The sequence below is a fragment of the Cyprinodon tularosa genome, unplaced genomic scaffold (genome assembly GCF_016077235.1).
Source record: "Cyprinodon tularosa strain WSP-4 unplaced genomic scaffold, ASM1607723v1 ctg422, whole genome shotgun sequence".
In the NCBI taxonomy this organism is placed as follows: Eukaryota; Metazoa; Chordata; class Actinopteri; order Cyprinodontiformes; family Cyprinodontidae; genus Cyprinodon; species Cyprinodon tularosa.
In genome coordinates this window covers 431,919-458,819 of record NW_024039144.1, presented here as the reverse complement: position 1 = coordinate 458,819, position 26,901 = coordinate 431,919, and the positions used below count along the sequence as shown (strand labels likewise).

Here is a 26,901-nt window from a genome sequence, read left to right as displayed (position 1 = left end):
AGCAGCAGACCCCCTCATTCTGCGCTCCCAGAGCAGCGGAACTTCTCGTCAGCGCTGCTGTCTGACGGATTTGGCGACCTTGACAGCGCGCAGTGGAGAGGAACTTTACAGGAGTGGGTCCGTGGCTCCGTCTGCAGCTTCCCCACAAAGAAGACAGGAAGAATCAGAGGGAGAAGTCTGTTCTTTGGAGTTACTGTAAGCCGCTAAAGTTTGGAGTTAATCGGAAAAAGGAAGGAGGAAACTGGAGTATGTGAGGAGGAGGAGTGTTGGATCCATCATTCATTACAGGTGCAGAGAGAGAGATTGAAGTTGATCTCTTTAGAGGATGCTCAGTGGGAAACCTCATCCAGACGATCGTATCTAGTTCGTGGAAGTGGGGCGAACTTAAACTGTAAAACAAACACAGACCGTCTGAGTGAATCCCAGCTGCAGCTTCTCGCTCCGCGCGCGCTCTGCTCGGTGCGCTCTGACGGACAGACGGAGAGAGACCCACGGGGCTGCAGCAGGAGAGCCGCGCCACGGGATCACACCTCAGTCCGCTTTGGGCTTGTTGTCCGTTACGGGGTCCCTGGAACAATGTTGGAGAGGCGCTGGCGCGGATCGATGTGGCGCGCCACATGGATTTTATTTCTCCCCTTTCTGATCCACTCCACAGCGGCTCAAGGTAAGAAGCGCTCCCTGTCAGGCCGCTCTGTGGTCCGCCTGTTCTGCTGGATGTTTATGTGGAAGCTTTTCCACCGCTTGGAGCTTGGATGTATTTTTCATGGACTTTTTGCACCTGTGATAGTTTTGCCACAAACAGACCAAACAGACCAGAAAAACTGAAAATAAAATAAACACGTTTTCCTAAACTTAATTAAAAGGAACTTCATCTACATCAAACTTCATTAATTAATTAATTAATTAATTTCATTGTTCTGTTTAATATTAATTACTTATTAGACCTATAGGTATTTAATTAATCCATCTTATATTTCCAGATACGCAGCGTTTAGCGCTCAAAAATGTGCGTTTACTGTTTTTTCCCAATAATTAGCTATTCAGCAGCCAAATGATACGTTGTTCTTTTTATTAGCTCTTTTTGTATTCTTTTTTTCTGTAGAATTACAAATACTAAGACCAGAATCCTTCCAAAAAGATCCCAGTACCATTTCAGTGGAGACATTGGGGATACAGAGCGAGAAGAGTCTGCTGCCAACATTTCCTCTAAAGCAGCTGTCACATCCCTGCAAGGTGTTAGTTTCTAGGCTATATTTAACTGTTATTCTTTACTGGCAGCAGCCACAAATTACAACTTTATTTTCCCTTATTTGTTTGTTTGTTTTGCTTGCACAAGGAAAAACGCACAGTTTTAATATACGGATGAGGGTAAAGCTTTCAAATAGAATAGAACTGTGAATATAGACATTGTTGCTGTGCTCCATCCACCTGCTTTCCTGATAGATGATGTAGCTTTGAAATCTCCAGTGGTCAGTGGGAAAGAAGCAAGGCAAACCCTGTACATGTTGTCATTCCATCAGAGATGCAGAATAGACAACCATCCACACAATTATACCAGATTAGCCAGGCAGTCATGGTTTTAGACTTCTATATGAAACCAGAGTACCCTGAAAGAATCCACACATTTATGGGAATAATGCTAATTCCATACAATTTATTTCTATAGTGCCAATTCACAACACATGTCATCTCAAAGCACATTACAGTTCACCAGATCATCCAGTCAAATTGATTCAAAGTTTTCTATGTAAGGACAACTAGTTGATTGCATCGACTCATTGACTCTTCAGCAATCCCTCACACTAAACATGCTTGTAGCGACAGTGGAGAGGAAAATCTCCCTTTTAATTGGAAGAAACCTCCAGCAGAACCAGGCTCAGTGTGAGTGGCCATCTGCTGAGGCCCACTGGGGTTCAAGGAGACAGAAGCAGACATACAAAAGGCAACTATAAAAGGCGGCCCCATCCAGGAAATGTACAAACTGACACCAGGCCTCAATTTGAACCCAGGACCATTAGTTGCAAGGCAAGATTAGAATAAGCATAACAACTTGGCATGCTCATTCTATTTTTTTATTGCCATTTTTATTTATTAATGGAAAATTGGATGAGATAATATAGTTTGTACACAAAGCCAGTATTGATTAGATGTGGTTTAAGTTAATAAGAATTCGGGTGTAAATGAAACAGAGATATTGGCTCATTTTGACAATAAAGCATCATTCACATGGTGCGGATTCTTCAGCTGCACATACATGATGCACACCTTCTTTTCCATGACATTCTTAAAGCTCTGTATTGGATTTTGATGTGATGACTTTGTAGTACTATGAACTCCTTGTAGTGCTTAAGAAACCGGTTTAGGATGAGCTGAGCTTTGTGATGTGGTGCATTATGCTGCGGGTAGTTGTCCTCAGAAGATTGGTAAACTGTGGTCATTAAGATGTGGACATGGTCAGTAAAAGTCAGTTAGATTGAGTTATTTATGTGAGGTTCTGTGTGGACTAGAGTCCAAAGTTTGCTTTGTATTCCCTGATACAACTTGGTCAGTTCCAATAAACTACTGATGTTGCACTTTTGAATATTGACCTGTTACTATATTGGCCAGATACCATATCAGCGCGACTCGTACATAGTTTAGTTTGGTCTCTTTTGTTTTTTAGAGTGATAGAAAGGTTTTATCAAGTCATAGAGTCAACATCAACAGGAAAGAAAAAAAACTGGCCCATTCAATTAAAAACCTAAATTTTCTGGAGAAGCAGGGAGGTTCTATCAGCTTGCTAATATCACAGATTTTAGATACAGGCCGATATTTTCTGATCTTGATTTGTTTTTGGCTCAGAATAACATGAGAATTCAGAGTTCTATGGTTAAGAATTGGTATGTGTGTTGTGTAGGGATGGAACGGTTTATGAAAAACCGTCCGAACCATTCGGTTCGACTGTCTCAGTTCGCGTGTGTTGCGTTCGGTTCATGCGCTGCTCCTTCTTCTCATAGGTGAAGCGTTTACACCCCAGAGCAGAAGGTGGCGGTACTGCGACCAATTGTGTGGGTATGGCGAGTGGGAAAGAACAGGAGTTGGAAGACGCGCCAGCAGCACTTTATAGGTCTGCTGTATGGGACCACTTTGCATTTAGAGTGACCTACGATGACGGCGGAAAGAAAGTTGTGGATAAAAACAGTGCGCAAGCATTGTGCAACACGTTTTGTTTATGCTAACAACAACATGACCAACATGTCAGGCTAATAATCAACATATACCGAACCGAACCGAAAACCGTGACCACGAAACCGTGAACCGAACCGTGGATTTTGTGAACCGTTCCACCCCTAGTGTTGTGATAAGATACATGTCACGATATTATATTATCCCAAGATTGTAGTGTCTTTATATATTGTGATATTCAACCCAGCTTTCAAATGAAATGTATAGATAAAAAAGCAACGCTGGCTTCCTGTTTGCAGGTCTTACCACTTGAGCTAGCCAGCTACTAAATATGGCACACAGCAACAGGGGTCCACATCTATCTACCAGACTGGTGGTGCAGAGCTAACTCATTTTGCCTCATTGTTTTAGATAAAATGTTTTTTTGTTTTAAATCTATATTAGGAACTGAAAGATTGATATTATATTGAGCATCTACAAATCACGATATATCGCAAAATCAAACTTTTTCCACAACCCTACCGAACTCTAATCTTAGTTTACCAATAACACAGGCAACAATACTCATGAAACAATGCAAATGTTTTGCACATGCACATGAGGCAGTGATCTCAAATATAAATGCAAAGTTCAGTGCTTTGCGAATGTATGGTTTTCAGACTTCGGTGGAAGTAGAGAAAAATTAGAAATAAGATCAGTTCAACATGCTAGTATCGTGTCCACCCAGAATTAAGGATAAAACCAGCTGACTGAGCCAATTTGTTATTGTAGATCTGGGAATCATGTGAATGGAATCCTCAGTTTCCTTCTCTTAGCTAACCGTAGTGGTAACCTGACTCCGCCAGATGGATTTGATCCGCATATCCATCTGGAAATCTTCCGTAGAAGTAATTTTGGGAAGGGGCGAAAATACTGGTTAGCTGATTGGCCTATGTTGGTGATAGACGGGCCAAATAAACCAATCAGATCAACGAAGCATATGACGTACTAACAGAGCGACGACGACAACACAACCACAAGCCAGGCTACTCTTGCCGAAACCAGTCGGGAGAAGAGCAAAAACATCTTTTCCTCTGAGAAAAGCCTCCAGAGCAGTGTTTTGCTCTTCTTTCAGTGAAGAAATACTCTGTAATTCCGATAAAACTTACTCAATAGCCACGCTAACGCTAGTTTCATCGGCTGAAGCCGCCATGTTCTTTAGACTGAACTGTCGTGCTTCTCGTTGCGTCACACCTCAACCCGCCTCAAAGCCAACGCTGATTGGACGTTCGTTTGGTGAACGGCTCCAAATTTTCTTCAACGGAGAGTCTCCAGAGTGATTAGCGAGTGAAATCTTGAAAGCTCGCGAGATCAGGATGGTCTCACGAGGCTACAGTAGTGGTACCTCAGGTGGTTTTTCTATATCTATGGCCTATCTGCTTCAAAGCTCGACTTGGTTCTCTGCATAGCTTGGTTCTAATAGGTGGCTATTTTTGCCCCCGTTCCATTTCTGCATCTTAAATGTGTCTACCTATTCTCTGACATCAAGTATTTGTCCACAAAGCTTCTCCTCTGTTGATATTTAATCTTTTTCTGGGAAATGCTGGGAAGTAAATTGTAGTAGATGATCGATACAGACCAATCAGTCTTGCACAACTAAAATACGCTTAAACACAGTCCTGGAGATATAATGTAAAGGCAGCTCCAATACACTGGAAAAACCATCTAGAAATAAGTAAAAATGTCTTAAATGAACTGTATTAACCCTTAATTTGAGTAGGTACATGATGTAGTTTGCCAAGGGAATGAGTATTGTTACTCTTAAAATTGATATAATTAGATAATATGCACTTGAAATAAAACAATGCAATTGTGTTTTCTTATTTTAAATGTAAATTGTCTTGTTCTATTGGCAAAATGTCCCTTTTACCCCCTCAATTCAAGAAAAAAATGCATTTATTTAAAGAAAAAAATTACTTATCTAGATTTCGATTTTTTTCCAGCGTACATAAAACATAAAGCATTGGCGAAAGGAGAACTGCATGAGGTAATATTTAATAAAAACTATAAAGTTATCAAACAAATGTTTGATGAATATTTCATATCGACAGATAAATATTTACCAAACTCTTCACTGCCAAGAGGTTTAGAAGATTTAGATTTATTTGTAATGAACAACCACTCCTAGTGTGAGATTAAAACGGTGAAGAGTTAAAAACATGATAACTGTTATATTAGGGTGTACAGCATCAGTACTGCAAAGTCTCTTTTTCCAGATGTCAAACAGCACTAATCTTTACCAACTCTGGTGACACTGATATGACACTGTTGGGATTAAAAGCAGCTTTTTTTCCCTCTTTCCTTCAAGTCACCATCGTTGGGTTTGGATTCCAGTGTTGCTGTGAATCCAAGGAGAGAACATTACCTTTCAAGATACACCTTGAGCTCTTGCTGCAGTTCACTCAATGATACAATGTAGAAAAAAAGATGAGAAAAAGAATAGGGAAGATATCCATCATTCATGAGGCCTTATCCTGGTGCCTGACATTTACAGGAGATTGATAACTAGTGTGTCCTAGGGATTAAGAGTCCTGACATTATTGTTTTCTCCCACTCTGTTACTATAGCTCTACTTGCTGCCTGGTTCCTGGCTGACTATTTTCTGCTCTCGTTTCCTGTGGATACTTATTTAACCAAGCAAGCTGAATAGGCAGTGGCAGCCTGAAAGACGGCGTTCGCTCTGTGCTTTCTTTTGCCTGTGTAGGGCCGTGGAAAGACACATGTGACTGCTCATGTCAGGGATGAAGTGTTGTCAGTCACTCTTACTTTCCTTCTGCTCGGTCCATCGAGCCGTGGCCCTCAGATCCCATTACATAGTCGCTCCCGGGTCAGAAAATGTAGGATTTAATTGGCCGCTCTTCAGACCGTTCAGAGTGCGGCTCGCTGAAAGTGACCCCGGTGTGGGCTGCTCTCTTTCCTCTATGATTAAAGAACATGATGAGGCGAGTAGCATGCCTCTGGACGGACGTGTCGGCTGCCGCCCGCCACATTTTAATGACCAGTCCAATGAAACAGCTTTTTAACAACGGGAGAATGTCCTTCATCAGACCATAGGGCTATGAATTCTTCCTTTAGGGCTTGTTGAGCAGAGAGAGATGAACTTCTGTGCCTTAATGTTGGATCTTGTCACTCATCATAATTGTGCACAGGAGGAAAGAGGAAAAAATTCTTTACACTGATAAATACTTTTCAAAACCTGCCTCATGGCTGGAAAATGTACATTTGAACTGTCAGCAGTTTTGATGTTCAAATTGCTAAAGTATTATGCGCTTCAAACAAAGACACTTTTCTGCCAGTACTTTTTTGCCTTCTGCTTGACACACAAGTACAACCTTTAGCTTTTTATCTAAATTTACTCCAGATGTTGTTTAAAGCCGCTGCTATACTGTAAGTCTCTTTGGTCTCTTTATTCATTTGATGAGTTCAAGCCAAGACGTTGCTGGGTTCGCCTGCTGGTTTTGTCTTTTCTAAAGAAATCTATTTTGCATCTGAGAGCAGCGGGGGAGGTCCATATTAGACTGTCAAGTTGTCACATCACAGTCATGTTAAAAAAAACAGTGCATCCCCTTTTATTTCTTGTACATAAAATGAACGTTATAGTCTTTAGCGGGTTACTAAGGTATTTAAATCTAACCTCAAATGTACAAGAACACAACATATTCTAAATGGAAGTTTTTCATGTAAAACAGCTGAAGGCAGAATGGGAAAAAAAGATCTTGTTTTCTTATGTGAATTTATCAGTGTTTCATGTGTAATACAGGTAATTTTAGCAAACTCTTCAGTACAGATTCATTTACAGATTTTTACTGCTTGAATGACGACCTTGCATGTTCTCCCTGAGCATGCGTGGGTTCTCTCCGGGTACTCTGGCTTTCTCCCACAGTCCAAAAAACATGACTGTTAGGTTAATTGGCTTCTCTATATTGTCCTTAGGTGTGAGTGTGTGTGTGAATGACTGCTGGAAATAGGCACCAGCACCCCTCGCGACCCCAATTGGGACAAGCGTGCAAGATAATGGATGGATGGATGGATGAATGACGACCTTATATTTCACCTCATGAACAGATACATCATTGACTCGATGACTTCGAGCTCCAGAGGCTGCAAAAACAAAGCAAGTCATTTGACACAAGAAGTGTCAACGTCAATCCAAAAAAGTTAAAAATCATCGTGACACTAACCCCTTTACAGGGGAACAGAAGACCTCGCTTATTCAGTCAGGCCAACATTTCCCTTTAACTACCCCCATTTCAGAGACATAGACAGGTATGGGGCATTGCAGGCTAACAAAAGAAGCCAAACGGGTCCATCCAAAAGGATTGCATTGTTTTATTTCAAGTGCAATTTAAATGTTTTCTAAGCAAAAACTAGGCTTTTTTGGGCTACTGTTTAAGGCCTCGAACTCAACGCTTTTTATATTTTGAATTGAAAAAGCTTCCTGGATGGGAAGCAAAATGTCTTCAAGCTTGGAAAATAATCCAGTGGATTGTTTTTTTTTACTTTTTTGGAATGACTATGACCTGGATGATATTGATATTTTCCCTTCTAGAAAGAGGCGCTTTTAATAGTTTAAATTGGTCTTTAAATTGTTTAGCTGATATTCACTTGATCACCGCTGCTGACTTGGAGCATCAGGTCGCACTAGCAACAAAACAAAAAAGGCGACAAATTAAATAAGTTATTAAATTCTACGAGCAGATTTAAAAGAACCTCACGTACTGCAAATGTGCAAACATGGAAGTTCTTCTTCTTCCAGACTGACGAGTCCAACCAGCGGCATCTCTTGGTTTTTGGACGTGCAGTGTGAGCAGGTAGATTGCATCAGAACATCAGGCCATACAGTTTGAGAACATCCATCATGAGCTGTGAACTTTTAAACTTTTTCACAGTTTGATCTGTAGCTGCGTGTAACGATTAAAAATATTGCGCAGTGTATGCCCAGCTTTACAAACACATTATTCCTAGTATGAGTTAAAAAATCATGGTGAGAAGGTTAGAAATGTAAAAAAAAGAAAAATACTTGTTTTTCTCATGTGATAATAATACAAAAAATAACTTAAACAATAACATCCTTTCATGGTATTAAGAAGTTAAAATTTTTTTAAATTGGCTGTTTTCAGCTTTTGCTTAAAAAACCCAAATGTATGATAATAAGAAGTGGAAGTTGAAAATGTCATCTTAGTTTTTAATCTCTTAGGAGATTCGTTTGAAAATGTTTTACAGGATTCGGATACATTCAGTCTGGATAAACCGCTTGACTACCTCAGAAAAATGCAGAATTGAAAGCATTATTTTCACATTAAAAAAAGTTATACTCAAAGGTTTTTGTGGATTTTTTTGTGCAGCAGTTTCAGAGGAGCGAAATTTTTAGGAGAAGCAAGGTTTTTCTTGTTTGTTCTTTTATAATGCATGTTTTTTTTAAAGCTCAGTAAACTAAAGAGGACTGCTCAAAAAACGTATTAAAAAGGAAAAAAAAGAAACGTAATGACTAATTGTCTTTAAAAAAAAAATGACAATGAATGAAGACAAAGTCAAGACATTTCACTGCATGAAAAGTGGGATTTTCGTCAATACACGGCACTGTAGATTGTCGTGGAACTTCAGGTTAGCGGCAGTTTACGGCAATTTGCAGGCCTTGCCGTAAACTCCCGTAAATTGTCAGAAATTGACGTGGAATTTCTTAGGCAGTGTTCCCCCCATGCCTCCCCCCCATGGAATTCTAGGGGAGGCTTTAACATGTAAATGAACATGCTGTGAGCTATACAAATGCAAACCAGGGTTGCATCGAGCTTAGGGTTAGGGTTGGGTTAGGGTTACCCTAACCCTAACCCTAACCCTGGGTAAGAAAATCTCTGATACAAAGAGATCAGGTATAGCCTCTTACATTTTAGCTTGAATTGATTTATTTAATTAAAGTATAGAGACCAAAACAGATCTTTAGCTGACAGAGCAATACATTTAGAGCAGTAATCATTTTTTTTTTAAATTTGCATTTAAGATAAAAAATAAAATGTTGTCTGTCAATATGCTCAATTCACAATTACTTAAGTGGAAAAGTTTCAAGAAATGATTCTGAGATGATTCACTTTATAACATGGCGCATTATCCTGTTGTAAGTAGCCATCAGAAGATTGGTACACTGTGGTCATAAGGTCATAGGTCAGCATGCTAAATTGGTTTTAAGTGGCCCAAAGTGTGGCAATAAATATCCTCCAAATAGATGGTAGAAATAGATCAGGCCCAGTATAGCCTAATTATAGACTCTTACATTTTAGCTTGAATTGATTTATTTAATTAAAGTACGCTAGATTACTGTGTATGCAAATGTTATGTAAAAGGAAATACACAAAATAATTTACTTCAAAAATTAGTTTTAATCAGAATCAGTTGGCTGTAATGGTTAATTTTTTTTTTAGATTTCCACTTTTTTTTTTTTGTTATTGAATATATAAGAAAACAATAACAATCTCAAATAACAAGTCAATAACAAATATTTCAATACAAGAAGAAATATCACAACTCCTGCTTTTGAAAAATAAAATTAAATGCACAGGCTGGAACAAAGTATAAAATAAAATAAATAAAAATAAATAAAATAATAATAGGGTTTAAAGTAAATTAATCAGTGGGGACTACCAACTGAAATTCTTCAATTAACTCAAACAATTTAATTGCATTTAAATTCTGCATCTTTCTCAGACATCTTTTGAAAAGGGAAAGTTCATTTTTGAGAGCAGAGATTGAGAGGGAGCATTTTGCATAGCGACATTTATGGATATAATACTTTGTTACAATTATTAGAATATTGATTAAAAATTCCAAATTTTTTTTCTTTAATGGATAAACCGAATTGAATGTTTTGCCAGGAAATAAAATCTAAATTTATTGTTTTAGAAGACAGAAAGGTTCGAAGTTGATCCCATAAGTTTAATACTTCTTTACATTCATAAAAAAGATGTTTAGTTGTTTCCAATTGAGTTGTACAAAAGCCACAATTCTCAACATTAAACTTAAATCTCTCTCTTAAAAACTCATTTGAAGGATATATGTTATTTATTATTTTAAATTGTAATTCTTTATATTTAGGAGGAATTGGGAATTTCAAATAATTTGTCCTAATTTTGACTATCATAGATTTCTTAAAATTTTGTTAGAGAGCTGTGCTTTTTGTTCTTCCTGGGTACATATTATTTATAGAATATTGATTCAAAAACTTGTTGTTGCATTTATTATCTCTAATGTCCACCTGCTCAAATTCAATCTTATGGAGACAAACAATTGCAATTGCAAACAATTTATAGGTGCATTACCGCCACCTTCCAGAATGGAGCGACGCGAGCTCTTCTCGCGAGTCCTTCCGTATAACAATGACGTCGTATGTGATTGGAGGAGCCTGATGAGCCTTCGGCCCCATCGTCCAATCACGTGTGAGCTTTTGTGCACTACGACTTCTCGCGAGACCAGCATATTAGCAGACATGTTTGTGTTACTACACTTAGAAGAACTTCATCTCCATTTACCGTGTTTGTATTTTGTTGTTACGTGAGCAATGGCTGCACGACGTCTCGCGTTCAACTCGCCTCCAACTGCTCTTAGTCCACAACTTTCGGCCAGCCCGCAGACTGACGAGAAGAAACTGCTGATTGCTATCAGCGGACTGTCTCGTCAGCTTGCCCAACATACTGCCGACATGAATGAACGCCTCACTCAGCTGGAGAATTCGATGCGCTCCAGGTTGTAGTCCATAGAGGACAAGATGGCTGCTCTGCAGTCGAGCAACTTTGCAGGATATACGAACTCGAGGAAGAGAAGACGGGTGCACAACGCCACGCTAGCGGTAAATATATGTTCGATTACTGGTAGCTATGCTAAAAGCAGCCTAGCTTAGCTAGGCAAGCTAAAGACAACCTAGCCTAGCTAGGTAAGCTAAAAGCAGCCTAGCCTAAAGCTTTATTAAAGTGTATTTTTTGTGATTCACAGGAAGCAATATGCCGTCTTAACAACTCGGAGACTAATTGCAGGCGCTATGAACCGGAGCAGGGGTAAGGTTTAAAGAATATGCGGTAAAAGGACATGGATACGGATGGATACCGACCATAGCTGTACTTTTTTTTTTTTTTTTCACAGACTACAGTCGCCTCACAATGAGGCGGTGACCTCCTATTTGCTCGGATTTGCACGATGTTGATAAAGACGACATTGTGTGTAAGTGACTTGTTTTAATGTTTTCTCCTTCCTTGTTACTGTGACTTGCGTTTGATTTTTTTTTTTTATTCATACCACTCTCATTTAATTGTTTTCCAGCTGCCTGTAAGACGTATTATGAGACGGTATGCAGGAGCTTCAGATACACGCTGCTAGCCAGCACGCTGCGTGCGGAGGCCGCCAGGCTATCTGCTCGGAGTCGGGCCAGAAGAAAGAGAGTAAGACTTTATTTGGTGACTATTTTTCAGGTGCATTGATAGATGTGTTGTGTCCATATGCAGTGCGCTGATTCATTGTTTTTTTTTCAGCTGCTGAAGGCGAGGCAGAGTGTGCTATCAGATGAGGAAGTGGAACTCTGGAAGTCCGCCACCGTCGACCTCATGTCCGACGAAGAAGATGGCGTCGTCGGCGGTGTCTCTGGATGGATTGTACTGTCGCCGCCATTTCGTAGGCCGGATCTCACTGAACTCTGTGTTAAGCTGCAGTCCCGGTTAGAAGCGATGCCGAAGTACAGGGCCACGCACAGTAGGCGTCTGCACATCGGACCTGCCTCGGAGGGAATGCTGCCTGTTACCTCCAACCCCGAGGAAGCAAACGGACCGTTCACGGAGTTGTAATTTTTAGATACGCATGTGTTTGGATACGCGTTGTATATAGTTGTGTGTGTTTTAATAAAGCTCTTTCTTTGCATAAACAGCTTCCTGGCAAATCTTCATTTCCTGTATAAATTCATTCATGTCCTTGATGGTAGCATAATAATTGTGTAGTAGTGTAGGATAACATAAATACACAGCATATGAATGAATAAATATATGAATGAATAAATATATGAATATATATATATATATATATGAATGAATAAATATATATATGAATAAATATATATGTAAATATATATATATATGCCAACCAATCACGAGCGACTTTACTTGTTTAAAAGGAAGCGGTTCCGTCCAATACTCAGTAAGAAAATTAAAGCCTGGCGTGGCCACGTGTGGTTTTGCTGCCAATCACGAGCGATTTCACTTGTTTGAGAATAGTGGTTTCAGCCAATACTGAGAAGGTTATTCAAGCCAGACCTGGCCAGCCGCGCGGGTTTGCTGCATTCATATGCTAATTAGGGCCATTAGTACAGCTGATCGCTCTCCACATACGTCAGAGTCCGTTTCCGACAATTTGTGGCACGACAAACGCGGACAAGCACGGGTTGCAAATTGTCGGAAACTGACGAAAATCAGGCAGATCTGCGGGAGTTTACGGGGACGAAAATCTCACTTTTCATGCAGTGTTTAAAAAAGCTCTTTATTTCAGTCATAATTGCTTCAAAAGCCTTTTTAATCCATTTATATTTTTAAATAACCTTAAAGCAACAAAAGAGCAAATTTGTATGCAGGTTTGTGAGAGAATATTAAGTCCCTTTAATATGGAGGAGACCCTGGTTTCACTTTCTCACCTGATAGAGGCTCCGTGGTTTGTGAATTGTTCCAGTCATATTTTAAGGCTAGAATCATAGCTTGACCTGGAATCCAATGTCTAACCCTGACTCTCTTCATCCAAAAGGACGAGTGTTAAGTGTTTGAAGGCCATCCACTGGGAACTTCAACCCTGGTCAAACAAACCTACTGTCCTACATGTTTAAGGTGATTCACTGCCTGCACATGATGGAAATAATGCCACTTAAAGGGCCTCTGCAGCCCTTGATGGCTGCTGAAGAGGTAAAACTGATTCAGGTTTGAGAAGAAATGCATCTAAAACATGCATGACAGTTATTATCTAGAGATAAGCACATTTTCTTCATTGTCTTAGATGAGCAAGTGAAAGTGAGAAAAAGTGTCATATTTTTGTTGTTCATTAATGTTATTCAAACTAAGAATTCCCACCATTGTCATTGTGCAAATACATATTAAAAATCAAAGAGAGAGTAGATAAAGATGCTGTGATAAAGAAATAGGAAATATCTTATTATTCCTTTCCTTTTTTTTGTTGAGTTCAAAAGTGTTAAAGCAACCCAGCAATCAAGCAAAAAGTTTTTTCTCTTGGCTGCGGTTGCCCTTAATAACTATTAAATAACATTGAGCGGCTGGATTATTTTAATATAAAATAAAATTCTTGCAGTGCGTTGCATTTGCCATATATGGTTGAATGTGGGGGTGAAGTGGGCCGAACATGAGGTGGAGCCTTTGACGCAAACTTTTAGGCACAGCTGGGATTAATAAAGCAAAAATTGCATGGTTTTATAAATATCTTTTTTCTTTTTAACCTTTTAATATATCTCAAACTAGGGGTGGGTATTGGCAAAGAAGTCATAATTCGATTCGAATCACGATTCACATGCCACGATGCGATTCTATCACGATGCATCATAATACTTGAAATATCGCGATGCATTGCGATATTTTCACTGAACACTGTAAGAAAAAGATCCAGCCCTTACCAGTGGCTGACTGGCTGGGTGTGATCTGGATCGTGTCTTCAATGATACATAATTGAAAGCAACTGAATTCATACATAGCTGTATTTAATGAAACGACTTTTGGAGGTGTTGCCATGAAAACAAATACTGGACAGAAATATTACTATTACTAGCGTGGACACACTGACAAAAAGATCTTAGGATTCATCAAACTTTAAATAACAAAATAAGGATAATCAGTTCCATTTACATGACCTCAGTGGTCCTTTAAACCAATGAAATGAAAACATTCAAATGTATGACATTTCCCCTTTTGCAAATGACGTGCATCATATCAATTTAGTTTTTAGCTTCTTTGTTTTTAAAGCCTAAATGCATCCAAGCATCTGACTTGAAATGTGATGGAGCCACGGGGCAAATTCTCATAGTGTCCTCCATGTTTTATTTCATATGACTCGTAGCAGTATCCCACGGCCGGACATGCTTGTGACACAAAGCAGCGGGCGTCAACACATCTGCAGCGACACCTGCTGGACTGGAAGTTGTATTCCGCTTGATTTGGCTGATGTGCGCCAACCAATGATGTATTTTATTTGTTCTTTTTTTTTTTTATAATCGATTCTTGCTTTCAAGAATCGATGCAGTAGATCACAAAAATTAGAATCGCGATGCATCGTCATGACGATTATTTTGCACACCCTTATGTCAAACCGAGCTCATAAATGGGTCAAAGTTACGCAGTGTTGCTTTAAGAACATGTCATATACTTTTTTCTTTAGTTTTTGTAGCACATAGAAGCAAATAGCTGGAGTTGGTTGTTCAGATCTGAAAAATGATATAAGCATCTGTTTCTGGCATCAACACTATCTTTTAAACCGTAAGAATAAATATTTCAGATTAGCCTGCGAGATAAACTTAAAGGAGCAATAAGTAAAATATAACCACTAGGTGGGCTGTTGAGCACTGTCTGTGTAACAATCTGCTCCACTCCAACTGCTTCCAAACCATAATCCATCTAAAAATATCTCGCATCACTATTTTTTCATTCTTTCTAGCTAAAATAATAATTAATTGCTTGTTGCTCCTTTCAGCCCGTCCATGACCGTTACTCTGAGCGATTCATTCTGTATTTATGATCATACTCCCTGCTGCGGTAAAACACATCTCTCTTTTGTTTAAAGCATTCAAATCTTAAATCATTCCTCTTACTCACTTCCAACTGTGCAACTTGGTTGTCCGGTAGGAGCAGAGAGAAGCCACTCAATCCACCCATACGGGTTATTTTAATAATAAATCATTTTGATAAACAATCTGTATAAACATTCTGTTGAAAGTAGACCCCAAATTATTTGACTTTGACCTAGAATATATATCTGGAGGAATTTGTTGCCACGTGTCACATTAGACTGGGGTTATTGATAGTTTTTCTGTGAAAGCCAGTCTTTGTCTGATATCAGTGGAAAAGTATAAAGTGACTGTAAGAGGAGCTTCAGAAAAAGATATCATCAATGTTGGACTGATTTGTGGAGACAGAGGCCTGAGAGGACGTCTCCAGACTACAAATGTCCTGATTTGTCAGTCATCATAATTGACAGAGTTGGGATCTCGTTTCCTTGTAGCAGCTGTGTGCTGCGGAGTGATTTTCAGAAAGACGAGGGAAGTCTGTTTAGAGGGGTGAGTCTGTCCGACGTCCCTGCAGTCAGAGCTTTTGCAAAAGGTCATATGATATGGTTTTAAGTTTTCAGCACTAGAGGAAAAAAAACCCACTTTAGGTTAAAGTTCATTGGTAGTTTTCTCATGGGGTTGTCCGATGTGTTTCACTGTTCTGCATTAATAGCTAGAAATATTTCCCATGTTGGTCTGTATGGGGGAAAAAAATAAAATCCAAAGAAAGGATTTATTATTTTATGCTGCAGGAAAGTAATTCAGGAGCTCTTTGAAGTGGGACTGATTTGTATTGATCTCAGTTTCCAATAAGAATGAGTGTAGGCAGCAAGGAGCACTCTGAACTGAGCCCTTGTCTCCGTTGCTACGTTTTAATGCATGCTCAGAGGTAAATTCAGATTGCCAGGCTTTCTCAGGAATTAGATCCAGAACCAGCGAGGCCAGAAGATTTTAACTGTCGATTTTCTACCTTACTAGCTCTGACTGGTGACTAGTCAGTTAGAAACTCATAAATCAGATGTTTTTTTTCCCAATTATCAAGGATACGATGCAAAGTGCCAAAATGTACTGACTATAAGTCTAGTTTGTGTGAAAGCTGTGACTGCATTAATAAGACTTAGCAATTCTATGCATTATTAAGGTGGTTTAAAATAATAACAAAGGAGGCTTAGATACATAATTAAAGAAAGAAACAGTTTTTTTCAGTAAGTCAAGAGTGAGGGAACATCATGGAAGATAACTTAAAGGCTGAAAGGACCATTGGAAGTATATGTATAAATCAACATCCACTCTACACTATGCGTATGTCCTGTTTGGTACCTTACCGGCTTGTTTTGTTTGTATGACCGCCATTGTGGAAAAAAACTAATGACTATGGACCGCCTAGAAGACTGAGGTGCGCTAGAAACTTGCCGCCACTTCCTCACCGCCCTCGGCCGTATCTAGACCTACAGTTCATGATTGTCCCTTAGACAATCATGAACTGTTGTGGCGTGGAACAACAGCGCAGACCATGCTTAAAATTTGGGCATAAATCGAAAATATTTGCGACAAGCTCACTGCAACACACTGCTGCGGGAGGATAATCAGCCCTTCAGTGTGAGCGGCCATCTGCCATTATGTATATTTATATCTATATATATATATATATATATTATGCTATATGTAATAATGACGGTTTCCTATTTAAAATGTGTCATAAAAGTACACATCTTTAGGGAGAAATCAGCATTTAATTTTTTTTGTGTTTTTGCTGCACTAGTAGCTCTTTTTTTTTTAAAGTAGGCTGACAGGAAAGGGGGTATGAGAGAGACCCGCGGGAAAATACAGATTGGATTCAAACCCGGGTCGGCTGTGTTGGGCCTCAGCATATGAGTCGTGCTCTCTAACCACTGCGCCTTCTGCACGCCCGGAAATAAACATTCCTAAATGTACAACAACTACTCAAATACTGATTAGTTTGACTGAAAAAACGGCAGACTGGGGAAGGAATAAGAAATTAACACCGGCTGAAATTAATCCTCTTTTAACATTTATATTTTCAAATAATGAAAAGTGTTTTCAGTATTTTTTTAATACGTAATTTTATTCCCAAACACTTATTATGAAGGAAAACTGGAAAAACTAAAAATTTTTAGGATTTTTCTTAAATTCTTTGAGTGGCTTAAATAGTTGAACTGAGGAACGGTTTGAAACCCCCCCAAAAACGTGATTGCAATCATTTTCTCTTATCATCTACTTTATGACGGGGCGATGGAAACATCCAAAATCAATACTGTCAGGTTGAAGCTGCACAAAAACAATCAACCAAAATTTTCTGTTCAGTTTATCTTTGTTTAGATCACTCAACAGAAATGCAGACATGGTTTTGTGTCCACATTCAGAGGTCGCCACAGCAAATCATACAGCTTGTTTACAGACTTGACAAAGATTGTTAAGTTAGATGCCTCCCTTGATGCAAACTGGATTCAAACTATTAAGTCAAAGATTTAAACCTCTCCACCGAGGGGACTGTCACACTCAAGACATGGCATCTATTGTTCACTCAAATCACAAATGTCATATAGCATCAAATGGTTTTTTTGTCATGCGTCCTCTCACAGAATTACTAGCATATCTTATAGAGAGGCTGCCGACCTACATCTGCCAGACCAAATATGGAAGAAGCCAAGTTCACAAATTTGGAATATTTTTTATCGGCGCAGCTTTTGATTAAAATGAATGCTGATTACAAGAAAGGCTTTCTAAACAAAGGCACACACTTGTATGAGAGACTGATTTAAACTGCCGCACTGTTAAGAGATAAAAACATCACTTGACAAGAGTGTGATTATGTGACAGAGAGGAAGAGGAGGGGGGAGGTGAAGGGTGTGGAAAGATTGACAGAGTCTAAGCCACATTCTCATCTTGATGTAAAAATATACATGCTTCTCATCTGACACATTCCCTATATTTGTTCTCTAATCACTGGAACGGTGTCTTTTCCCTGCTTAGTTTGGCTCTGGCCAGAGGCGAAGCCTCAGCATGAAAGAATCTGAAGACCACATAAGTGAACTTCCTGCAACTGATTGCTATAAACACACAGCTCATTCCTATTTCACACATCTTACATGAAAGAAATAATCCACAATTTTCTTCTACTAATATATTCTCTCCCGCTGGTCATATGGTTGCTATAAGGGTAATTTAAACATGCTTCTCACTCTGCAAGTGCAGAAAGCCTGTCCTTGTTAATGGCTGGTTGTACGTGTCAAGACAGTTTGTAGCTTAGCTTGTCTCTACGTGCTTCCTTTACTGTGTGAAGACACTAGACAAGATGTGTGAAGGTCTGAGAAGACAACGAATGCAAGTATAGAATTGCAGGAAGACATCTTTGTCTTGAGCCCAATTAAGGTTTGATCTAAACCAAAATGCAGCCAATTAGAAGTTTATGTAATTGTTTATGTAATTTAAGAGTAAGTCAAAGGAGTTATTTCATTTTATTATATCTTAAACATCTTATCTAGTTGCTTCTTCAGTTTACTCTTTTTACCTACCGTATGAGTAATAGCAAACAGTAACACTATACCAGACATGGGCTATTATGTGATTTTGATATTCTCGGACAGAATTTCTGTGGCTTCACTTTTTTGCATTTAAGAATCAAAACATAAATTCCCCCAAAAAATGTTTAAATATTGTCTTTTACCATATTAATTGCTCTTATTTAAAATTGTAATGTAATGACTGTGTAACAATGACCCATTGTTACCTGTATATTGGCCAAAGTAGCAGCTAAACACAGGATCTGGTTTTCTACATTGGTTTATTTTTGTTGTTTTGGGTGAAGTGGATTTGTTTGGGTTGTGGTTCTTTGGTTGGCCACATCTTGTTTTCATTTTTGTAAAAAGGTAAATTGATTTCACTTTACAATATTTTTTGTTTAACTATTCATAAAAGGGAAATTCATGGATTAAGGAGTTAAAATATAGTGAAATACTCACCTCTGCTGTATCACCCTCCCAAGCAGGTGTGTACAGGACTGTACCATTGGATAATTGAAGAGGGGGGAGGTTGATCTGATGTATGGTGTTTTCTTTATTGAGTTTAAGTATTTGTTTGGATTGAATTAAAATATTTGTTTCTGTATTTATTGGTAAAAGTATTTCTTAAGGAGTTGTTTGTTTAAACCAAAATTTCCTTTTCTTATTGTGAAGCTGAACAGCCTTTTAGAAATGGTTTCTTCCAATGTAGTTCCTCTATTTAAGAAACATGTCTGCCATTGTTCTGGGTTGGTGGGGTTTGGTTGATGTCCTGCACAAGAAGAAATTAAAGTTTTGTCAAAGCATGTTCTTCTTTCAACCAGTTTGGGTCCCACCTCCAAGACTGCTTGGCCCCCTGACAAGCATGTGACAGACTGTAATACATTATTTTGATAGTGTATTCTAAGAAGGGAATTTTATCCGTACTGTTTTTTTCTGCCTTTCCTTTTTTTTCCAACATTAAATGTTTCAGATCCTTCGATATATTTTAATATGAAATAAACCCAGAAAACATCAAATTTAGTTTACAAATTGTTAGATATGTTTTTTTAAGAGCAAAAAAGGTTTGATTCTAATAAAGTGAAATCATCAAGAATGGTTTAAATTGTTAAGTAGGGAAAACTAGGATGGTTTTTCCCTTTATTTTTACTTATCTTGTTTGCAAAAATTCTTATAGTATTTCTGAGGTGATGGATAAAGTAGTTGGTAATAACTATTGTAAAGGAAGAAAATATTCTAACATAGTTAACTTTGGAAAAAGGTTGGCTTTTCATTTTCTTCCCTCTCCAGGTCCACCCGGCGAGCTGCGTTTGGTAATATGAAAATCAGCAAGGCGTGTTGACATCACAGAATTACAGAGTTTAATCCAATATAAGACAATGCATAAACTTAGAAATAAGACAATGCACAAACCTACACCAGAAACTGCAGAACAACAGAGACATACATTCCATTACCTGACATAGGAGGAAAGAAAGCAAAGACGTACAAGACATCTTTGGAGAGTTTGCAAGAGCAAAATCTGATCTGTAACTTCTATTTAGAAAGCTTTATCCTCTTGTATCTAATCCATTCAAGAAGGGCTGGCCCTCGGTCCTCCAACCAAAAGCCATCTCTGACACTGCTAGGGCTTCCCCTTATTTACTGCAAACATCTGGGGTCATTTGCTTCTTTGTTTTAACAAGAAAAGGCGGAAAGCTTGTCCTGGCATCTAGAATTCTTAAAGTCATAAAACACAAGATAAGCTCTCACAGACAGCTTGTGGAATGCGGGGGCCTCACCATCCCTGGTTGTTTATTCTGGAAGACTTTTGACCTTCTGTAAACCAAGCAGAAATCTCTCCTGCAGGCTTAAATAATGTTCGCCCCCAGGAGATACTCATTTTATGGTATGGTGCTCTAAATACTTACCCATTAGTAGTTTTAAATCATTAACACAGCCTTGTTCAAAATTAAGAAATATGTTCAAGTGAGTGTTTACACATGCCATAAGATTAACTGTAATAAAGTCTAAAAATAATCATTTTTCTTTAACACTATCCATCCATTTTACTAATTTATATAAAGCATGAGACTCTTTCCTTGCTCTTTTTAATATCCTCTCAATCGCCTTACCATTTTAGAAAGTCTCCTCTGCCTTTTCTGATACCGTTTTCCTTTTTGAGGTGTGATGTGAGCCATAGTTAATGGCACCTTCTATGGTTTGTCGGCTGAGCTTGTTGCAAAGAGTGAATCCTCAGAGGTAAAACAAACCTTCTTCTAGCTCTTGCAGACAGGAAAACAATGGTTAATCATGGTTAGTAATAAGCTTAAAATTTTAAACGGCCTCTAAATAGGATGTGTTGGGTTGGTAGAGATGTTGCCCTTTTATTGTCCCATCTTCAGTTGGATGAATCTGTGGTCAGTTCTTATAAATCTTTCTGCAGACCTAATTTTTCATGGCAGTTTTGACATGTTCTGTCCTTTTGTAGATAAGCTAAACTATGCAGAGATGGATGTGCACTAAACAGACATAATGATGGAGGTGTAAAACATTACTAGCATCCTTTGCAGACGGTTGTACTTCCTTGGCCTCTGCTGGACCTTCCTCCATACAGTCAATCCAAAAACCTCAAAGTATTATGGCGGAAATGCGTATGCTGATGGCATAAAAAGTGCTATCCGAATAGTGCTGGCAGTTGGGAAGCAGATAGGACCATGTTTTACTATATCTTCCTACATACATTTAACCTGACTCCGCCAGATGGACTTGCTCCGCATATCCATCTGGAAACCTTCGGTTGAAGTAATTTTGGGAAGGGGCGAAAATACTGGTTAGCTGATTGGCCTATGTTGGTGATAGACGGGCCAAATAAACCAATCAGATCAACAAAGCATATGATGTACTAACAGAGCGACGACGAAGAGGAGCCAATTGATAGATCAAACTCTTGCCGAAACCAGTCAGGAGAAGAGCAGAAACATCTTTTCCTCTGAGAAAAGCCTCCAGAGCAGTGTTTAGCTTTTCTTTCAGTGAAGACATTCCGATAAAACTTGCTCGATAGCCACGCTAACGCTAGTTTCATCGGCTGAAGCCGCCATGTTCTTTAGACTGAACTGTCGCGCTTCTTGTTGCGTCACACCTCAACCCGCCTCAAAGCCAACGCTGATTGGACGTTCGTTTGGTGAACGGCTCCAAATTTTCTTCAACGGAGAGTCTCCAGACTGATTAGCGAGTGAAATCTTGAAAGCTCGCGAGATCAGGATGGTCTCACGAGGCTAACATACATTAGCATAGGGACCTCATAAAATCCCCAGCTGCCCAAGGAGCGTTACGGGTTCCAACAATCCTTCCCATGGCAGACCGTACGGGCACAACCAAACGCATACACTATAACAACAATACACTATTTTGTGACATGAACTGTGTGACACTTCCAAATATACACACCATCATATGTTAAGGGTTTAATAAGGGAGAGCTTCAGCCGTTTGCTATCTTTTCAGAACAATGTAGACCCAGTTTTATTAGAACCATTCATACCCATGTCCATTGCCTAATGACATCTGCAACACTGAAGACTGTCCTGTTTCAGCAAAGCAGTCTGGAGTTCCTCTCCTACCCTGGATAGTGTTCTACTCTTTACCAGCAAAATGTAAAGAGCTAGGAGCTTGAAGCTAGGAACAGGAGTTATGAGTAGGGTTGAGTATTGGCATGCGTGTTGCAATACGATACGCGTCACAATACCATATCATAAAACTTTATTGATCTCACTCTGGAGAATTTTATCTCTGCATTTACCCCTTCCTCTTGGGAAGCAGTGGGATGCCATTGTGCTGAGCCCCGGGAGCAGTGTGGGGTTAAGGGTATTGCTCAGGGACCCAGAGTGCAGACGGTGGAGATCAAACCAGGTACTTGCATGCCTCTGAGAGCACAAGTGCACTGCTGTAACCACAAGGCCAACACTCCCCTGTTTATCATGATATTGAAATATCACTATAGAATTGCGATAATTTACCCAGCAATCAAAATTAAATGTATAGATATAAAAGCATGCACTTCTTCTGGGTTTAGACAATTTGACGTAATGGGACCATAAAGTCCTAACAAAGCAACCCTGAAAAAAATAATGGTCGTAGCCTATACTGACGAATATTTTTGTTTGCTTGATAGTGATAGTGTTCAGCCATTTCCATGAATGGCAGAAAAAAAAAAAAAAAAAAAAAATATATATATATATATATATATATAAAAAATCAGAGAGAGTTAATGTGGCCTGACCTTAAATAGGCTGTTTATGCTTTAAAACCCTCCAGGTTCCCTGAAGTAATGCAATCACATAAGGAAGTGTTGCCCAGAATTCCTCTGTGGTGAGGTAAAAGACTCATTGCCAGGTTCCGTAAATACTTGACGGCAGTCTTACCCTCCTAAAGTTATGAGGTTCATCTGAGCAAGTATTTGTTCTTACATGAGCCTAGGTACCTTTTGGTATCTGTTTTCCCTTAATAAATGGGGTTAATAGTTAAAGATTGATCATTCTAGTGTCTTGAGTTACCTTTTTCTATCTAATTTGTTTGATCTCAAGCATGTGGCAGCTCGGCAAAGTCGACGTCTTCGACAAGACACTTGTTTTATTTTGCCACAGAAACTGTAATAATACTTAGACATATTTCTAGCTGGAATATCTTTTATTTAAGGGGTTGTTTGAATTGATTTGATTATAAAAGAATACTTATAAATAAGGGGACTCTGAGAACACTAGAAAGTTTGGTGACATTAATACTCTCTTTGAAATTAAGCTCTTTGATTTAAGCACTAGAGAACCACCTACTGTAGGTGTTTCAAAATATAGTGATTTTATGTCTTAGCTGGGGGGAGTAAAGCAGCAATATACATTTGCTACCAGATTTTCTGGAGCATATAGTCTTTTTCCCAAGAAGTCTCTAAATTATACATTTTGTTGTCTTGTTTCCTTTGGCATTGGAATTCTCGGAAGTTGGGGACCTTTCAGGCTGATGTTCTCTTAATAATACAGCTAGACAGCTTGTAGTTGGCTGTTTATTTTACGGATAGATATTTCTGTTAGATAAAGTAAAGTTGGACTCCATCTGTGCATCTGACTGATGGAGGGGTGCTGTATGTCATGCTGCAGGGAAAGAGAGTTGGAAGGAATTACAACATTGACTAAAAAAGCTTCTATATGTGATGGAACAGAGGATGCATGGTGAAAACCGTACTCGATTTTTTTCTTTTGTCTTCTCGAGATAACGACATAGCTATCTCGTTATCATGGTTAAACTATTCATTGTTTTCTCGAGATATTAAGATAATTATCTCGTCATGACAATAAAACGGTTGTTGATTTCTTGACATAATTAGATGATGAACCCGTATGAGTAATGAATGAGGCTGGCCAACAGCCCTGGATTCCCAGTCCATCCATGCCTGCTGTGCCTGTAGTTGTGCAGTCACTGTACCGCGTACTTATGGAAGAGGATAAGGGCCACTGAAAAAAAAAAAGTTAACTGATTTTTAAATTTTATTTCAGTTTAGTATGGGAATTATCTCAGAATTCTGACAATACAGAAAAGTCAGAATTCTGTGATTAAAGTCAGAATTTTGAGATTAAAGTCAGAATTCTGAGGAAAAAAGTCAGAATTCTGAGATAAAAATCAGAATTCTGAGATTAAAGTCAGAATTCAGAGACTAAAGTATGAATTTCGGAGATTAAAGTCAGAATTCTGAGAAAAAAAGAATTTTGACTTTTTCCCCATACTAAACTGAAATAAAATAAAAAAATCAGTTAACTTTTTATTTTTTTTTCAGTGGGCCTAATCCTCTTCCGTACGTATTAGAATGAAGGACTGGAGCAGTAAAATTGTACTGAATACATTGAGCTTTTATGAATCTCACAATGGAGAAAGTCACTTTCTGCAGTAAACCCATCCCCTTTGGGATGCAGTGGGCTGCCACTGTGCAGTGCAAGGGGAACACTAGCTACGTTTACATGGACACAACTAATCGGATTGAAGGCCTGATCAGATCAAAAATGTTTCATGTAAACATATCAGACTGAAGATTCTAATCCGATTCGGTCCGATCGGATCTAAATTTAATTCCGAAAGAGAGAGGTGGTTTTTGCCGATCGCCATTCTGATTGGAGTCCATGTAAACACCCATTCGGATCTAAAGAGTAAAATAATCTTCACTGCGCATGTGTGCGACGTCAGCGTGACGTTTTTCCGCCTTGTCAACAACAGGAAACCACCGGTCGCTCTCGCTCTCGCTGTGAACAACATGGCGGGAGGAGTCTAGGAACGCCGACTTATACACTCAAGTTCATTTAAAGCTGCAGGAAGCAGGAATTTATCCTCCTCCTCTTCCTCTTCTTCCTCTCCACAGCCCACTCGCTCTCCCACGCCGGTTCAATCGCTCATTCTCTACATTTTCTCTCGGACATTTAGCTGCCAAGCGCTTTTTTCCTCCTCTCTCCGTTTTTCTTTCCGCTCGCTCCGAGCGCATCGTTTGTCAGGCCTCCCAAAAACCAGACGCAGACAGAACTGCCAAGTTTGGCAGGAAGTTCTGCGCATGCTTAAAAGATTTAATCTGATCCAACGCTTGGTACATGTATACACACGTCATGATCGGATCATTTCATTTAGTGTCCATGTAAACGGAGATTTTGAATTTCCGATCAACCAAGGTTTGGATCGGATCGGGGACATTTTGCGCATGTAAACGTAGCTAATGTGGGTTTAAGGGTCTTTGCACATAGAGCAAAGAGTGGGGCTCAAGTTTTGAACTCGCATCCTCAGGATTCCAAGCCCTTTGCTCTTACCGAGAGGCTGCCACTCCCCAATGCTAAAGTTTGAATGAATCTGAGTTCTTAAATACACTGTGTGCCTAGAAATGGGAAAGTACCGTAGTTTGTTCTCATACTAACTGCAACAATTGGTGTGTTGGATTGTTTCAGTCCTGTAGTAAAAGATACTTATGGAACAATACAGCTGGATTATTCAGTAACATATTCAACATAAATATGGGATATTATGACAAATGAAATCTTGTCACAGCAAGTACCTTTAAAAAAAATAACAGAAAACACTTTGTTCTTGATGACATCTGACATCGTTTCCAATACATTCCTCTGTGGGTGGACTAATTGTGTTGTATTGCATGTTTCACTGGGACCTGACGCAGCATGTCTACATAACCCCCACCAACCACCAATCAATGCCAAGCTGATCTCAATCTCTGCACCTGCTCCATCACCCTGCTTAAAAAAAGTCTAGACTGTGGATTTTCTGTTTAGCTCTTTGAAAACCTGATTATAATTATAACTTTAGACCAAGTGAAAATAAAATGAATATAACATGCGATTAACCTCTATTTACAATATAAACTGCGTAAATGGACTAAAACACTACATTTAATTCCTGAATGTTTTGGTGTCTAGGCTTATTCTAATTTGTAACATAAAACTAAAATGCTGTTATGCCTCCAATGCTTAATTTTAACAGAAGAAGATGAGGTCACGTTAACTTGGTAATAAAATATAAATGGTGCCAGCAGAAGCTCCTGGCTCCTCAGAGGGTGCAGCAAGGTAACAATGCTGAGACATAATCATTACCATTCCACATTCATCTGCTTCGTGACTGCATTTGCTTCCAGATTCCCTCCCAGCCAATATGGTTTTTCTTTCGCACTTGGATCATGTTACATTTCATAAACTATGATCCTAACATTTTCAACCTGACACGCACACAGAAGTGCTGCTTCTGTATCCTTAAAATAGCAATCTGATTTAAAATGAACAGATATAAAATGCTTCATTTTGTCATTAACTAGTTTCTTTTTCCGTTCTGCAGCCCAGAGTTGGAACCCTAGTATTTAGGCAGATTTGGCCATGAACAGTCGCTTTCAAACTCCACTCTTTTTTTTTTTATGCTCCAGTGCCTGAAACATGACACAAAGGGGTCTGGTTAGTGTTTGCCAGAGCTGTCCTGTTTGTCTTTGCATGGATATTAATGTGGTCTCTGAGGCTGAGAAAAGAGGTCAGTCCGGCTCCCTGGGAATTGTCACTGTACTCTGAGATCAACAAGGGTCAGAGTTGGTAAATGACCTGCAAGACTGAAAACAATCTGAGGTTTTTATTGGTTAAAAAAAAAAAAAACAGAACATCCCTTTGTTTCCCTTTAGACTTTTGTAGTGAAAGCAGATTCCAGTGTTCATCCATACATCCTAATTGGGACCCTGACCCAAATAGATCAGCCTGATGATTCTTTTTCTTTGACCATCATGTGCTTTAACAGTCTGTGAAATCATTTGCGAATGCATTGGTTTGTTCTCAGAGCAAAGAGGACATTACATTTTCATTTGTAGCTTTCAAATGTTTACAAATTTTTTTTTTTTTCA

The 26,901-nt window shown here is 39.0% G+C and overlaps 1 protein-coding gene across 1 annotated transcript in view; it reads left to right on the top strand.

The window, feature by feature from the left end:
- The first annotated feature begins 516 nt into the window (after nt 1–516).
- The window catches only part of LOC119792575 (protein sidekick-2-like), a 451,999-nt gene continuing 425,614 nt past the window's right edge, over nt 517–26,901 (top strand). Inside the window, exon 1 of the mRNA XM_038299278.1 lies at nt 517–664. Coding sequence (XP_038155206.1) covers nt 577–664 — 88 coding nt within the window. The 5' untranslated portion in view covers nt 517–576. The remainder of the gene's footprint in view (nt 665–26,901) is intronic.